Source organism: Schistocerca serialis, chromosome 4 (assembly GCF_023864345.2).
Source record: "Schistocerca serialis cubense isolate TAMUIC-IGC-003099 chromosome 4, iqSchSeri2.2, whole genome shotgun sequence".
Classification (NCBI taxonomy): Eukaryota; Metazoa; Arthropoda; class Insecta; order Orthoptera; family Acrididae; genus Schistocerca; species Schistocerca serialis.
The window spans coordinates 607,292,243-607,310,327 of record NC_064641.1 but is presented as its reverse complement, the minus strand read 5'-3'; the positions used below and the strand labels follow the sequence as shown (position 1 = coordinate 607,310,327).

At 40.8% G+C, this 18,085-nt stretch overlaps 1 protein-coding gene across 7 annotated transcripts in view; it reads right to left on the bottom strand.

The window, feature by feature from the left end:
- LOC126475417 (uncharacterized) overlaps positions 1–18,085 on the bottom strand; it is a 164,070-nt gene that overhangs the window by 24,118 nt on the left and 121,867 nt on the right. For 4 of the 7 annotated variants that reach the window (XM_050103257.1, XM_050103259.1, XM_050103258.1 and 1 more), the window contains one exon: positions 15,680–15,930. In XM_050103257.1, coding sequence (XP_049959214.1) covers positions 15,701–15,930 — 230 coding nt within the window. In that variant the 3' untranslated portion in view covers positions 15,680–15,700. Of the gene's footprint in view, positions 1–2,418; positions 2,506–15,679; positions 15,931–18,085 lie in introns of those variants that run through there. The other 3 variants (XR_007586726.1, XR_007586728.1, XR_007586727.1) reach the window with 1 other exon arrangement.

The window sequence follows — 18,085 nt, the reverse complement described above, 5'->3', positions numbered from 1 at the left end:
GACCGCAGCGACGCACGGATGCACGCCAAGACCGTAGGATCCTACGCAGTGCCGTAGGGGACCGCACCGCCACTTCCCAGCAAATTAGGGACACTGTTGCTCCTGGGGTATCGGCGAGGACCATTCGCAACCGTCTCCATGAAGCTGGGCTACGGTCCCGCACACCGTTAGGCCGTCTTCCGCTCACGCCCCAACATCGTGCAGCCCGCCTCCAGTGGTGTCGCGACAGGCGTGAATGGAAGGACGAATGGAGACGTGTCGTCTTCAGCGATGAGAGTCGCTTCTGCCTTGGTGCCAAAGGTGGTCGTACGCGTGTTTGGCGCCGTGCAGGTGAGCGCCACAATCAGGACTGCATACGACCGAGGCACACAGGGCCAACACCCGGCATCATGGTGTGGGGAGCCATCTCCTACACTGGCCGTACACCACTGGTGATCGTCGAGGGGACACTGAATAGTGCACGGTACATCCAAACCGTCATCGAACCCATCGTTCTACCATTCCTAGACCGGCAAGGGAACTTGCTGTTCCAACAGGACAATGCACGTCCGCATGTATCCCGTGCCACCCAACGTGCTCTAGAAGGTGTAAGTCAACTACCCTGGCCAGCAAGATCTCCGGATCTGTCCCCCATTGAGCATGTTTGGGACTGGATGAAGCGTCGTCTCACGCGGTCTGCACGTCCAGCACGAACGCTGGTCCAACTGAGGCGCCAGGTGGAAATGGCATGGCAAGCCGTTCCACAGGACTACATCCAGCATCTCTACGATCGTCTCCATGGGAGAATAGCAGCCTGCATTGCTGCGAAAGGTGGATATACACTGTACTAGTGCCGACATTGTGCATGCTCTGTTGCCTGTGTCTATGTGCCTGTGGTTCTGTCAGTGTGATCATGTGATGTATCTGACCCCAGGAATGTGTCAATAAAGTTTCCCCTTCCTGGGACAATGAATTCACGGTGTTCTTATTTCAATTTCCAGGAGTGTATTAATATTTCCTAAGTTCGTCACGTTTACGCATATACACGTAACAGGGACTTTAGTCATCAGTAGTATACACTGATAAGCGAAAACATTGTAACAGCGTGCTTAAAAACTTGTTTGTCCTTCTTTGGAACTGAATATATCACTAATTCTTTGAATCATAGATGCGACAGCATGTGTATAGGTTTGTGGAAGTATGTGGGATTACAAGTCCACGCACAAATCATGCAATTCGCGTAAATAACGGGCCGCTAAATACAGCAAGCAATGATGTCGCCTAACAGCAACCCAGATGGGTTCCCTGGGATTTACATCAGGCGTATTTGGTCACCGAGACATAAACTTGAGTTCCCTATAGTGCTCCTCAAACCATTGTTCCCCGGTACTGGCTCCGAGACACGGATAATTATACTGGTGAAAGATGACATCGCTGTCGGTGAAAACATGAAGCATGAAGGGTTGCACGTGGTTCGTAGCTGTTAGCGTGTTCTCTATTACTACTTCAGGTCCCTTGCAAGTGCAGGAGAAAGTCTCCCATAGAATCCGTGGCTCGCTGCACGTTTCGAGCCGCCGTTCACTTCGATGGCAGCGTTTTTGAAGACGACGATCGACCCGGTCTAGCGAAGATGTGATTCACCTGAAGAGCCGACACTCCCCTCCTCACTGTGAACTTTAACTTCGAATTCGAAGACGGTGTAACATGTGCTCTCCATACACTGATCTATCCACAGCAATCTGTATTGCAACATTCAAGCTTAACGGGTTGACAACAAGTGGTCGCTTTAAATACGTGCACTGTGTTGGGTCTTTTGACGTTAACTTCAGGATATCATCCTCAGTCACTTTGACAGTGGATGCTTTGTTGCTGCAAAAGATATCGATGTCTACATTTGCATTAACGTACATACCCCATAAGCTATGGTATTGTGCACAGTGAACGGTGCCTGCACTGCTAGTTATTTCCCTTCCTACTCCAACCCCAAATGGAACGAGGGAAAAACACTGTCTATATGCCTCCGTATGAGAGATAATTAGTGTTATCATCGTAGCCCTTACGCTGAATGTATGTTGGCAGCAGTTGGCTGCAGTCAGCTTCACGTTCTGCTTACCTAAATTTTCTCAATAGTGTTCCGCAAAAAGACCGTCAGCTTCCTTCCAGGGATACCAAAATGAATTCAGGAAATATCTCCGTAACACTTGCATGATGGTCTAATCTACCAGTAATGAATATGGCACATCTTTGAAATACAGAAATGTCTTGATTGCACAATTCTTTATTAAGTTTTATGAGTTCCAAAGTTTCCTCATCAGACTGAAGCCGTGGAATAAAATCCACTAAGAAATTAATATTAACAAATATGTCTATATTAATGTAAGTATGCATCATACATTAGCTATCCATATATATAGAATTTTCAGTTACTATCATACTTACATTTAAGTCAAAATTCTGGTAAAAAAATCACGAAAGACAGTGATGAAAACAGAAGATACATTGCCAGCCATTATCTGGTGCAGTACACTGTAAACATAAACCCGATATAGACCACAAAATAAAATACAAGTTGTGAAAGAATAAATTTACTACCATAACATTATATAGTGTTACATAATTACCACCAAATGTCGTTGTACTACAGGTCGAAGAAAGAATACATGATGTACAACAGAATCATTACGGTTATCCTACATTAGTGGAACCAACTTGAAATAAAAAGGAAGATAATATTACAATTAACAGGAGTTCTTAATTTCTTAAAAAAATGTAATTGAGTGGTTTTAGACTGTAGTAATAATCCAGCTGTCATCCATTTGCAACCAACACAAACGCCTTTACCTTTAATGACGAATTCCACTGGCAGCCAAATGTCTTAGTTATGGGTAACACACTTGCTGGTATCTTGGCAGAAATTTTGTCAATCATTTGGAACGCGCATTTTTAATTTTCACACCAAAAATTAAATCGTGTCAGCCATAGCCCTCATCAGCGAAAAAGACACATCATTCATACACACAAGAAATCAAACCTCACGGACACATGACCGCCAATTCCAGCAGCTCGTGTCAGAATGCAGCTATCGCCTGAGATGGAAACAACAATCTGGAGGGTGTGAGGAAGGGAAAGGCATGATAGTGTATCTAGTGTGTAGGTGGGGTGCGTCTGGGGGGAGGGCAAGAGCTAATAGTACAGAGGGAGTGCAGTCTGTATTGTGGAGGGTATGGAGACAATGTCACTGGAGGTTGAGGACAGGATGAATATAGGAGTGGGGAAAGTGTTGTAAAGGTAATTCCCATCCGTGCAGTTCAGAAAAGCTAGTGGTAGAAGACAGTAGATGACTGGGATAGTGAAGTAGCCATTGAAATCAAGCATGTTATGTTCAGCTGCATGTTGTTCCACAGGGTGGTGTACTTTGCTCTTGGACACAGCTTGCCGATAGTCATTCACTGTTGCGGACAGATGGTTAGTAGTCAAAGCAATGGTTGTGCAATGATTGCAGCAGAGATGGTAAATGACATAGCTGCTTTCACAGGTGGCCCAGCCCCAGATGAGATAGGATAAACCTGTGACAGGACTGCAACAGGAAGTGATAGGTGGGTGGATTTGGTAGATCTTGCACCTGGATCTTCCACAGTGGTATTATCCTTGTGGCAGGGGTTTGGGAGTGGGAGTGGCATAGGTAGGACCAGGATGTAGTAGAAGGTGGGTGCGTGAAGGAGGGGTGGGAAGGTGTTGGGAGAGGTGTGCCTCATTTCAGGGCATGCTGGTAGGTAATCAGTGCCTTGGCAAAAAATGTGATGAAGCTGTTCTAGTTCAGGGTGGTACTGGATGACAATGGTAGCGCTCCTTTGCGGTTGGTTCTTGGGGTTTTCGGACATTTGGGTGTGTGAGGGCAAATGGCACGAGAGATGTGACTCAGTTGTTCTTGGGTGGTAATGGGTGACGAAGGGGACACCCCTTTGTGGCTGGTTCATATGGGTGGTGGGAGGATTATAAGTGTGAGGGGAAATAGTAGGATATCTGTTCGCATTCTGACTGGGAAATGGAGCCTGTCCTAGAAGGACTTGGTGAGACCCTCAGCATACTGGGCAAGGGAGTTCTTGTCACTGCTTATACAACAATCTCAGACGGCCAGGTTGTGTGGGGTGGATGCTATTTGGGAAACTGATGGCTAGCATCGTAATGCAGGGTCTGCTGGTGTTGTGGGTTTAATTTGAAAAGAGGAGCAGATGGAGCCGTCAGAGAGGATGAGTTCAATGACTAGGAAGGACCAGGTGAAGTGGATGAGAGATATCAACAATGAACCTAAACCAGACAATGCGTTTGGCGCTTCAGGTGGCTAGCCCCATATGCAGGTTGGTATAGGAGGGTGCCATGTGGGTTCCCAGGGAAGTACTGTAGTTATGTTTCTATACCTTTCCTTGAAAGATGAATCAGTTGTGGGTTATGATAAAATTAATAAGGTATATGAGGAATGAGGCACTGGGTTTTCAGTCTGAAGAACGCTGGGGAAAGTAGTTCAGTAGTGTAAGACAATGGGTGGGGTCAAAAGTGATGACTAAGTACCCAGGAGATAAGGGATCACGATGGTGAAGAGTCTGTGATGGAAGTGATTGATATATTTGATGTGGGAGGCTAGGCCATTGGTTGATTGCTGGAAAGTGTTGGTCAATGAGCATCGTAATTCTTTTAGTGGTGGCATAATTACCATACACTACAGGGCAGGCTGTCCACGTTTGTTGGGTTTGTGGATTTTTGGGAGGAATTTATCTTTTTTAGCCCAGTGTGCCACCTTCTGAGATGTTGACCTCCTCTTATCTGATTGCTCCATCCGCACCTCTGGCCCCGTTAAACACATCTACTAACAGTAAATGCATGCCATCATTCCATTCACAACTCAAATCCCTAACATACAGCTTCGCTACCGACAGATGGGGCAACTGCAGTGACAAGAACTCTCTTGCCCAGTATGTCGAGGGTCACACCATAGCCTTCATAGACAGCCACTGTCCCCCAGACCTCGTCCACATATATATTTCCCGTGCCATTTGCCCTCACACTCCCAATCGTTCCAACATTCCAAGAACCAGCTGCAAAGGAACGCCATCATTGTCGCCCAGTACCACCCTAGACTGGAACAGCTTAATCACATCTTTTGCCCTGAAATGAGGCACACCTCTCCCGACACCTTCCCACCCCTCCTTCACTCACCCAGCTTCCACTACAACCTATGCCACTCCCACTCCCAAACCCCTGCCACAAGGATAATACCACAGTGAAAGATCCAGGTGCAAGATCTGCCAAATCCACCCACCTATCACTTCTATTCCAGCTCTGTCACAGGTTTATCCTATCCCATTTGGGGCTGGGCCACCTTTGAAAGCAGCTTTGTCACTTACCATCTCTGGTGCAATCATTGCACAGTCATTTATATTGGTCATGACTACCAACCATCTATCCACAACAATGAATGGCTACCAGAAAGCTGCGGCCAAGAGCAAAGTAGACCACCCCGTGGAACAACATACAGCTGGACATAGGAAGTTTGGTATATTGTACCACCGACAGCCCCCCGTGGATGTGTGGTGAGGCGTATGAAATAACGTTAAAGAATAGTAATTAGACAGATGTGGATTTCGGCTATGAACCAGGAAGATCACTGTATGGTTAAAGGCTGCTGCCCATTAGGCAATTATTATTTGTGGTGACTTTGGAAAAAAACATGTCTCCTTTTATTTTGTATTCTGAGCCATTACATACGTTCGTTCTCCGAGAGAAAAAATGTGCTTTAGTTTTTGAATTCTCTGGCTGAAGTTGTATGGCAGCTGGTCTTCCTAAACTTAGGAATTTCTCAGAATGATCATTCGCATGTCAAAATCACTATCTATGTAGATGTGTGAGTTATGCCATTGTCACATTCCTTATACCACAGTTCGAAAGATCAACCATAGTAGTTCAAGGAGTATCAGCTGTTACTTCGCAACTCTCCTTTCTTTTATTGGTTCACAAAGTAACCATGAACATACCGTAAAGGGGATGTTCTTTGAACTTCTTCGTGGTATAAATTGCATAAACACACTAGATTTCGTGATACGTCCCCACAGAACTGTACTTATGAGTGTCCCTCTCGACTCTGTCATTGAGGACACAGTAAATCGTGTTACTCGCGGTTAACCTGTTCATATATGTGTAAATGCGTATAATCGCTATTATCTATTGTGTTGTGAATATGCATTGTTGCTCAGATGTTGTAAGAGCTGAAGACAAAATGCTCGTCCAGTACAGAATTAATAATGAACTTTTGGAAAGTCTACATTGACTTCTCGATAGCTTTTACTTTTCACAAGGGGATAATACCACTTCCGTGTAACTGTATCGCCGATTTTAGAATATTACCACTGTCGCTAATTAGCAATCTCAAGACAGACTCACAATAGTGTGCTTACTACAGCTGCCATTCACATTGTTTGCAGTGGCAAAAAGTAGTTCATTCACCGTCTTGCACGTTTAATCCAAAGATTTCCTCGTGCAAGCGATGTTGTACGGTAAATTACTGTGTAGAAGTGATGAAGCGTGGGCACACTGTGAAATTTGCAAAGTGGGGTGATGTAGTTTGTAGTGGGTACAGAGGTGATACGAGGTTGAGTTTCATATTGACTTGATAAGTTAGGAAGTACATAAACACCAGTTCAGTTATTCTAATTTTTAATATAGATCCTGATCTGTGACGTAGAAAATTGCAAAATAAGTATTTTGAGATAAGTAACTGATGGATGTAAATCAGTGTTTGAGGTGGTATGAAATGTTTGATGCGTTGCGGTGTGTGGCACATTTTGAAAACCTGGTATGTTTTATAACATACAGCTTTCTGCAACATTTCTCCATTTGGAGCTACTATCTAGCAAATAAACATCCTAACTTGTAGTAATTTATCCGTCGTGGAAATATTTGAGGAACTGGGTCTTTCCAGGCAAGTAGATTTTGTTTCGTCCCAAACCGGTTTTCGGCATCTTGGGCCATATTAAAGTGACAAATAAATAACGCAAACACAGAAAAAATTATAAGAGTTACACATGTAATATGTGCACAGGACATAAAAAGGTGACGAAGACAGTTTACAGAGGAAAACCTTACATTTCTTATGTTACACAGAAATAATTAGATTAGCTAAAACTGGTGGAACAAAATTTTTTACGTGGTTATACATTTAACAAGTCATGAGACATAAGTTAAATTTACAACTGGAATCTAGTATTTGTAATGAAATCTTTGTTTGACAAAAGGGTAAAAGAAAACTGGGTATGATAACTTAACACTAAACTGGCATTCTGTGTCAATTGTTTGTCAATTTCTAACATTTTCTGTAGGGCCATCTCTCTGATTTTCTTAACAGAATGTAAAATTTCGCTCTGTAGATAATAAAGAATGGTTTCCTGTTAAAAAAATAATCGGGTAAGATTGAGTCGTTCTTGCTTAACCTCCAGTTCCTTTTGTGTTTGGATAACCTGAGAGCCACAGCTCTGCCTGACTGACGAGTATATATTTTTCCACGTTGCTGGTATGTGATTTTATACATGCCAGTCCGTGCCAACTATTGCAATTTGCCTTCACCACTGAATAAACATTGTGATAGAAAGCTGATATTATAAAATTTAGGTCCGTACATGCAACACCTTAACTTTCTTTTGTAAGGATGTATGACCTGTCGCCAGTATATGGATGTTGCACCTGTTTTTGTAACTACTGATTGATTAATGGTGGCCAGTGTACAGAAGTAACGTAATATTTATTTCATAGTAGATTGTTGATCGGGGCAGAGCTATGCTTACTGGAAGTGTTATGTGTGATTGTCTGTGACTCTGCTTAAAATGGTGATTCAGATAAAAGAACCGATGTGAGGTGATACACCATCCTATGGACAGCTGCATATATGTGGGTGTGTGGGTGCTAGGAGCTTTACGGAATTACCGTATCTGGTGTTATTGTTTTTACGTAAATGCTAAATACGCGTATCGTTTGGCTAATATCTACTGGAATCTCCAAGAAATTTATAGAAGATTCTTCGAGTTTGACTGTAAACTGAATTTTCTTATTTTGTAAGTTCAAATGTTGTAGTAATGTATCTAATTATCTAATGGTAACGGTCCACAAACAGAGAACATATTCACTGTATCTGGACCACTTCTTCATTTTGAAATTCAGTGGCTCTTTCCGTTAGAAATTTTTGTCAAAATTTCAAATAAAAATTTAAGAATTTTAAACATGGCTGAAGCAGCAACTGTTAAAAATCTTCTCGTAAATGATAACAGCCAAGCAGTTGCAGGATAAAGTTTTGTTGAAATCAGTGACCACGGTCTCGGTGTATCTAAATATACCTTCATCAGAAGCAAAAGTACACTAAAATCACATCCTGCAGTGGAGATGCATAACACAATCGTGCCAAAGGCGTCACCAGTAGTTAAAATTAAAATATCACCTCCATCTGTACAGCATAACTATGAAGAGATGATCGATGCGAACGCGGCATACTATCAGTACTTAGCCTGTGAACCAGCGTGAAGAGGTTGTGAAAGCCCTCTCTCGGTGAAACTGTCTGCCCTAGTTCTTCCACACCCTCTTCACGCTGGTTCACAGGCTAAGTACTGATAGTATGCCGCGTTCGCATCGATCATCTCTTCATAGTTATGCTGTACAGACGGAGGTGATATTTTAACTTTAAATACTGGTGACGCCTTTGGCACGATTGTTTCATGCATGATTTTAGTGTACTTTTGCTTCTGATGAAGGTATATTTAGATATACCGAAACCGTGGTCAAGGATTTCAATAAATCTTCATCCTGCAACTGTTTGGCTGTTATCATTTACCGCGAAAATTTTAGGTATAGGATTAACAGTTAAACGCATAGGTAGGGCATCTGATTCACTATACTGCTTATTTGGAAACTGGAAGTAACTCTCTTTTAAGGTAAGAAGGCGAAGAGCGAAACTGCACCACAGTAGAGAGCCGCCGCACGACGCGGCTGTATGTAGTGCATCGAATTTGAACTGCAGCGGTGTGGCAATACGAAGCTTAGTTTGTATGTAGTCGGTCGGCAATCTTCGAACAAAATGGACGAAAGTAAAATGGATGTGATAATTTCTTTGTTACGTGAGGCAGAAGACTATAGATTTGGGGAACCTTGGTGATCTTGCAAAGAATAGCGATGCGGAGATCTTTTCGCTGTCAGATTCAGCAAAAAAACAGGAAATAAATACTATACCAGGCCCAGAATAATTACCAGGCACGAGACTTCGACTGCTTCACGCGATTATTGGAGCTGAAGCTTCTCCATTAGAAACGTATTTGATGAGATCTTAACCTGGTATAAACAGATGACCAACTGAAAAAAAGTATACGTTTACAGAAATAAAAGAGCCCGAAGAGTTTCAGAAATTACTGTGGAATACCATGTCAAAGATTTAGGAATTGCTATCAGAAGATTTGCCTCGATGTGGAACATATAGAGAACGTGACTCTCGCCACTTATGTCTTCCACAATTTTCTCAGACACAATACAGTGTTGTTTGACAGTGAAGAGTCTCAAAAGATACAATTATGAAATCTTACTCATTACCCTTATAGGAAGTAATTCTGTAAATAATGTATTCCATTTAAGACATGAATTCAAAGATTAGATCAATTCCTCGCAAGATATTTTGGTCTGGCAAAACGACACCGAAAAGACGATGTCGTCGAGGAGAAAATGAAAACTAAAGTAAAAAGCACATACGCATAAAAATAAAGACCTACCTGTTTTTTAAAAAACTTTTAAAAAAAGCTATTTGTAGGTATTCCTATGTTGTTTACTCCCATTTCCTTGGCAGTTTTTTTTCCAAATGTTGCTTTTTCTGGTACTATTTGTATAATGTTCATCTTGAAGCTCTTGTAACCCTGGTTATTCAGTTACTCACAGTTAACTTTTCCTCGCCTAGCACCATTTTAGTAAACAAAATTCCGTTTCACGCGTCAAAGGAGCTGCGGCTTGGATGACGTGTACCGTCGCGACACTTGCTGTACCTCACTGGCGACAACAGCGGAAATGCGCGACGCCGCACTGCGCCCCATAGCTCGCCAGTTGGTCGGCTTTGCTTCACACTGCCGCTCTGCGCCACTGACACTGTTGCTGCTGGTCTCATTCGACTTCGTATAAGCAATATTAGGTGGTGTTGCGCCGCAGCGCTCTCCTGCACTGCACTTCATCTCATTGCGGTCTTACCTTTACACAAATTTGATTATCAGCGATTATGCCATGTATTTCTACAGCCTTTACTTTGGAAGTGTGTAAAATATCTATTAATTATACATACGTCAGTAGTAACATATGTAAATAAGCTGGTGGTATTAACGATACCAGTTTAGAACTGGGAGGGCTTTGTATATTATTAATGATATCAGCAAGAGCCATAGGATTTTTGACATTAAGTTTAGATTTAAAATTACTTTTCGTTTTAATGACGCAGTCTATCCCCTTCGCTAGTAAGTGACAAAGAACAGAAAGCCATGTAGTACTGGGTGTACTTTATGAAATTTAGGTAAGCCATACGATCTAGGTGCAATAAGATTCAGCCGTATGTTGACGTAGTTCGGATTAACTTTCCCTGTGGAACTACATATGTTGCGTTGCAGTTAGCTTCTGCTGCAATAGTCATGAGGGTTGAGGATACCACACCCTGCCTATCTGAGCCGTGTTAATTTAGGCAAATATCTGACCAATTTCTGAGAAAACTATTTGATGCAGGACCTTAATATTTTTACTGTATGTTGTATGATGATAATAGAGTCAACTGTACTATAATTTACCGTATTCATTTTATAGTTTTTAAGAAATACGTTTTTAAATTTTATTAACAAAAAATATTAAGTTTTTCTGCAGAAAATATTTTGTTGTGAACTTCCTAATGGGAGAATATTAATGAATGTAGTACCAGAAGTGGGTTTTGTATTATGCAGAGTATTTCAAAATTTCATTCATTTATCTCTTATAGTTTCTGATATAATGGGGCATATGTACTGAAAATTTTAGTTCGTATGAAATTCACTTTAAAGAATAAAGTTTTGAAATTTGTTACTTACAGTTAATTAAAACTGTCCTGCTGCGTATGATGGCCCTTCTTTGGCCTCTATCAGGTCTTACAGCTTCTTTTTCACCTTCCTGGATGTTTGTCTTGCTTTCTTGGCCGTATTAGATACAGACCTGTCTGCATCGGCTATCCTCACTGTTAGAGCCCAGTGATCATATTTTCACCAGGATTAATTCCCAGCTTTTTCAGTACCCACCACTTTCCAATATTACAACAATTGAATGTAATAACAGCATCATGAACTCCTAGTTTCATTGTATGCATGCCTAGAAATACAGTTTTAAGTAGGCGGTTCCACATTATCCTGTTGAAACATTCATTTGGGTTCTGTGTCTGCCCATGCAGACGCTTTCTTAGAAGGTCAGGATGAACCAGATCTCTGAAAATAGGTTTAATTGCTGTAATAACAGCAGCAGGAAGAGAATGATGGTGAGAATAAGATTCTCCAGTAGCCTGAGCCCTATTATATTTGCACCACGAATTTTCTCCTGATGGACACAATCCATGGCATGGCTTATCATCAGTAGAGGACTTATGGAAGAATATGGTCCAAACATCTCTCTTCATTGCCTCCAGATTTTCTATATTTCTCCTAATTGCCTGCCCATAGTATACCTGCAAGTTTTCTATTTCAGTTTTAGTTAACCGACCCTGTTCGGTCAACAATTATCCATCAACGAATTTTTTCCCTCTCATATGAACAGTTAATTTTCTCGGTCTTGTTTCCAAACGTTTTTGAACACGGCCTACGCATTCTATTTTGCTAATAATGGCATCTCCATATGGCTTAGAGTTCACCACATTGTTGTATGCCTTACTGTCACCATCGCCCAAATATCTGGCGTACTTAACGCCTCTTGTTTCTATAGAGCGATGAAATATTTGTTGTACTACATGAACTTCCATACCACCACTTGTTTCTCTAAAATTAGCCACACAGTTGTGTTCTTTATGTTCATTGAGTTTACAAGATTTGCAATATTTAGACATTATCTCCACATCTAACACTTTACTGGTGTCTACACTCGTGGCAGTCACTACACCATTTAGAGAAGTATGTCCTCTTTTCTGCCAACTTCCATCAAGTGCAACTGCAATATCCGAACATCTATCACTTTCTTCCACTGCTTCCCTAGCAGCCAGTTTCACGCTTTCCTCACTGACGTCACATACAGCTTTCTCTAATATCGCAGTCAGTTTTTCTAATTTATTTGGTGGTTGGTGTAAGTTCATCACTGAACAAAATGTTCTCACTGCAGCCATGCCCTTGCCAATGGATCGTAAGGCATAAACTAATGTAGTGTTGATTTCATAAGAGCCACTTGCTTCTGGTTTTGAAGGGCACCTAAATGAAATCACAACTGGGCATTTAATGCAAACTGAATCCAAAGCAACTGCTAGGCCTTTTCTCCCACTGGCACTCTCACAAATTTTCATACTTTGTGAATCACCACACTGTATACATTGTACAAATTTAGAAATTACACTTGATAATATTCTCAAATTGATAATAATGTTACTGCACCCCTTGTCACTTACAGTAAATTCGTTGTACCTCTCTTGAAATCGTCAGAGCTTCTTTGATGATGCACTTGTTGAAGAATTACAATTAGAAACATCGTTGATAGGCGACATAACAGCTTGTACAGAAAGCTTTCTAAACTTGTTTCCTGTAAATTGTCGTTTCTTGAAAATGCCTTTATGTTTCGTCATCTTCAATAAACACAACAAAAGATACGTAAACAATCACTGCAAACGTAAGTACAACAACTACTCGCAATCACACTTGAACGGAACTAAGCGCGTGTTTGAAAGTGTGTTGTTTACAAAGAGCAGAAACGAAAGAATACCGACCGTTGCATTCCAAGGATAGCCAACACACTCGGGAGTAGAAAAAAATCCCAAACGTGCAATGTAGGGGGTATAAAGATCTTCAAAAATGGCTCTGAGCACTATGGGACTTAACATCTGTGGTCATCAGTCCCCTAGAACTTAGAACTACCTAAACCTAACTAACCTAAGGACATCACACACATTCATGCCCGAGGCAGGATTCGAACCTGCGACCGCAGCGGTCACGCGGTTCCAGACTGAAACGCCTAGAACCGCACGACCTATACAGATCTAAAATATATGCATAAATGTGGGTGATGGAAGAGTGGGCATGGCACATAAACAAATGTGGTAGGAAAATGCTCGAAAAATTTTTTTTCAGCAAAATCCTTTTCAGAGTACTTAAATAAAACCTTAATCTATCGAAATATGATGAAAACCGAAAATCAACTTTTTTCGACCTGAACCACGGTGTAGTCCCCTTAACAGCAGTTTTGTTAGCACTTTTGGAATACGCTAATTGTCATTGAAGTTGTGCACGTCTTCATTCCACAATGCAAGGAAAGTGTTAATAAACGGCGGAAGCTATGGCTCTCAAAGTTATTTGTCACTGATCTGTTGTGGAAGCGGGACGATGACGATTATACTGCTGCTTACCTATTGTATTGTTAAAATAGTTCAGTGCCCTATCTGTGGTGCAGCAGCTGTCAAATTAATAACTGACTTCTATCTTTTCAGTCCAAAAATATGGAGATTTGAGAAATGAAAAGTAGAGAAAAGTTAAGACGGTGGTTTTAATGCTTTAGGTTTTCTACATTGTCTCTTCTTCCCTCTGACACGACGCACGTAACGTTCATTCAACTATGTGAAATTGTCAGGAATGTCCTCTTTCGTGATGGTGTTGCATCTTGTTCAGTATTGGCGAACCATGAGAGGCCCATTCATCACTTTATCGTTCGTATTGTTAACACTAAATCTCGTCACCCACAGTCATATTTTCCCGAAGAGAACTGTCCGCGTTTTCGCTTTACTCAAGGTACGGCAGGCATCCACGAGTCATTCTTTTTGCTCGGGGGCCAAACTTTGCTCACACTTCCTCTTCTTCAAAACACTGTGGAGAATGCTTAAACCAAACAGATGTTCTGTACATTGCTCCAATGCCTTTGTGACACTTAGTATAGACTGAACACAACTGATTCGTCGAATGTACACTGTTGTTTACAGCTGTTAGTTCAAGCAACCGCTGTACTTACTGCTCTGCGTCGCTTACATTCAAGTCTGGGATCTTTTAGGCCTGATGGTGTATGTTCAACACTGCATCACGTATCAGAGGATAGTGCGCTGTACTTGGAACAATCGTCTCCAAGGTTCGAAACCGCGATAAGGTGTACAGTCCCTATACATTGAGATGGTATGACAAGAACCTGCAACGTTGCCTCAATGAGAAGTATAGTCTAGAACACAGAGGTCCGAATCTCGATGTCAGGACTGTTGCTCCGATCTCTTGGTGCGAAACACGGGATCAGTACTAGATCCCTCGATATCTTGGGGCAGCAGTCTTAGCAGCCAATTTCGAAAGAAAATAAATATTTTTTCTGCGGACTCAGTTCAAGATCTGGCGCCCAATCGTGCTAAGCAGAAGTACAGCAGACGTACAAATTTAGAGGTCGGCAAAATTTGCTACAAACTAACGACATTGGAGTTTCCACTCACGCCATGAGATGCAATCACAAAATATGAAGGCAGTAAAAAAATTATAATGATATTAGTTTCATAACTCAAGTTCAGAACCGATCAAACTCTACTGCCTGCGTGATGAGAGGACACACGTGTGTACTATTCTGAATCTCCATCCTCCCCTGGGAGTGAGAACGGAAGGGAAGATGAGGCGTGGGCGGACGAGAAGGTGATATAAAGAGTAGGCGAGCTCTGCGTCAGATAGTCTAGTCGAGGCATTGCATTCCACAAACAGCTCTTAGGAAATTTATCCGAGCATTGAATTTTCTATTATGCTCGTCATCACGGTGGTGACTGTTGATAAATGATGATCGTTGTATTGGGAAGCCCAAATGGGATAAAGTGAACAAAGCGCATGGTGAATTTAATTAATTAATTTATATACTGCTTCGAAGTACTGTAACACTTCCGTAAATAATACTTGTTCTGTCTAACGAAACGACAGGAACGATCCCTTGATGCCATGTCTGGTATAGTCGTTGGAAGTAATTATTTTTGAATGGAGCTGTCAGCAATCCGAAGTTTTATCGGGACAATAGACTGGTGTAGTTCACAAAGTGATATACAGATGGCGAGTTCTTGGTTTAAACTAGAGAAGTGAGTCACCCATGTACTTAAATGATGGTCTAATTTTAACATAGAATTAGAAAGACTGAAAGTTGATTGTCTCACACACTCTAAACGTCACCAGAATAGCTGTGATGGAATAGCAGGCAACAGCTGGAAAAGGGTGTCAAAAACTGCTACTAACTAAATTATTTTTTTAAATGTATGTTGAATGTTAAAAACATAGTTGACTATCAGAATAACTTTCAACAGTATTTCATAAATCATCAGTTCTACAAATGAAGTGTTGTTCCTTAATACGTAATTAGTGTTGTGAATTGTCGATAATCCTGCAAGTTGTTTAACTGGTAATTAACTATTTCTGATCGCAATGGCCAGTGTTTTGTTTTTTGTTGACATATTTAATCTGTGTGATTACAGAAATGAGAAAGCCAAGTATCTGAATTTATAAACTATATCTTAATAAGTGACAATATCATCATATAATTCAAAACCACATTCTTCATACGATTTATTAATAGATTCATCGATAGATTCATGACGACGAGTATTTGTCATCAGCGTGGTTGGTTGTGCGGCTTCATCAGTAGACTCATCACCGGCTTCGTCAACAGATTCATCATTAGATTCTTTAACAGGTTCGCCACTAGATGAGCTTGTCATCAGCTTATATGGCTGTGACGTCGAACCTGTTGACAACATAAATATCATATCGGTTAAATGAATAATGCTTACTCCCACAAACAGTATAGTGAAAACAAGCAAAATAAACTCATAAAACCATCACAGTGTCACTGTTTTAACCCCATTGTAAACATTATCATCATCAGTGGCCATTTTACACCCACTAGTGAATAAAACCGTCCTGCTGCTCCCAACAGTTTCCAGTCTCTCGTTTCCATGTTACAGTAGGTCGGTGTCTCAGTCTTCTCTTATTCGTTGGAATTCAGCAAAGAATTTCTTTCGTTAATCTACACGTTCTGCCCACATACATTTCATTTACATTACAGTCATATTTAAGCTACCACCGCCTTTGTGGCACTAAAGCTACATGTTCAGGTGAAAATATAACTAAAACGTTAGAGCGGAAAATATCGAAACCTTTTTTCCCCAGAATTTGTTGTCTGTCGGAAGAAAACGCCTCTAAAAGGCTGTATGTCATCGAATAAAACAGCCGGTACTGATCTAATAATAAAGGAATAATTACCGCTAAAACGCTTTGCTAATACCCTAGATGACTACATACAGCTGTGTTTGCCCTACCTACAAGATTGTCTTAGCCCCCCTTTTTATCGTCCACTCGATCTGTACTATTTTCCTGAAATAGTTAATAACAACTAAAATACATTATTTAAAAAACTTCCCAGTTTCAAACATGGTCCCTTAATATGGCTTAACCTTTCATTTTCTTTGAAACAATTCACAGTGATAAAGGAAATTTTCCCGTATTCTATGCCAATGCCTCCATCGATTTTTGCATAGAGGAGGAATATTCATTGGTTTATGTTGACATTTTATCACCTGTGGAGATAAAACAATAAACATCACAGAATGGAAGATGCGTGGCTGAGAGTCTTAAATACATAAAATAACAGCAACATGCATCAGATCACTTATGTTCTCCACATTAACTTTTGAGAACATTTCTTCTCTATTATTCATAATCAGATGCACCTCTGTTTCGTATCTGTTCTTTCTGCTGCATGAATTGTGGATTGATGATCTATACCTCGCAGATTAACTAGATTAAGTTCTACTTGTAGATCATTTCCTTCTTTATTGGGTCCTATTCCTATTTTAATAAGCTACCGTATGTACATTTATTTAGCCCAGCCCAGTGATCACTTCCTCAGAATACTAAGTTTGTCTCAAACAATTCAAAATTATGGATATAATTCAAAAAGTATGAATATTATTGCAAATCAGTATAATGAGTCATGTTGGCAAAATAATAACGCGAATTCTTTACAGATCAATGGAAAAACTGCTAGAAGCCAACATTGGGGAAAATCAGCATGGATCTCGGAGAAATGCAGGAACACATGACGCAATACTGACCCTACGACTTACGTTACAAGATAGGTTAAGGACATCAAACTTATATTTATAAGATTTGTAGACTTACGGAAAGCTTTCTACAGCGACAACTGGAATACTTTCTTTGAAATTCAAAGAGATTAGAGGGGTAAAATACACAGACCAAAAGGCTATTTGCAACATGTACAGAAACAATACGGCAATTATATGAGTCGATAAGAATGAAAAAGGAAGCAGTGATTGAGAAGAGAGTGAGACATGGTTGTAGCCTATCCCCGCTGTTATTGAATGTGTACATTGATAAGCCAGTAAAGGAAAGCGAAGAAAATTTTTTAGAAGGAATTAAAGTACACGGAGCACAAATAAAAACTTTGAGATTTGCCGATGACATATAATTCTGTCAGGGACGGGAAAGGATATGGAAGAGCAGTTGAACGGAATGGGCAGTGTCTTGAAAGGGCGATATGAGATGAACACCAACAGAAGCAAAAAAAGAATAATGGAATATGGCCGTATTAAACCGGGTGATGCTGAACGAATTAGATAATTAGATTAGGAAATGAGACAGAGTAGTAGATGGGTTTTGGTATTTGGGCAGTGGAATAATTGACGACGTTCGAAGTAAGGAGTTATAAAGTGCGGAATTCCAATGGCAAGGAAATCGTTTCTGAGGAAGAGAAACTTGTTAACTCGAATGTAAATTTAAGAGTTAATAAGCCTTATTTTGTGGATTCTTCCATTATTTCTTGGTAGAACAATTCCATATTTAGGACACTGTTTTTGTTCTACTGCAGAAGAAAAACAGTG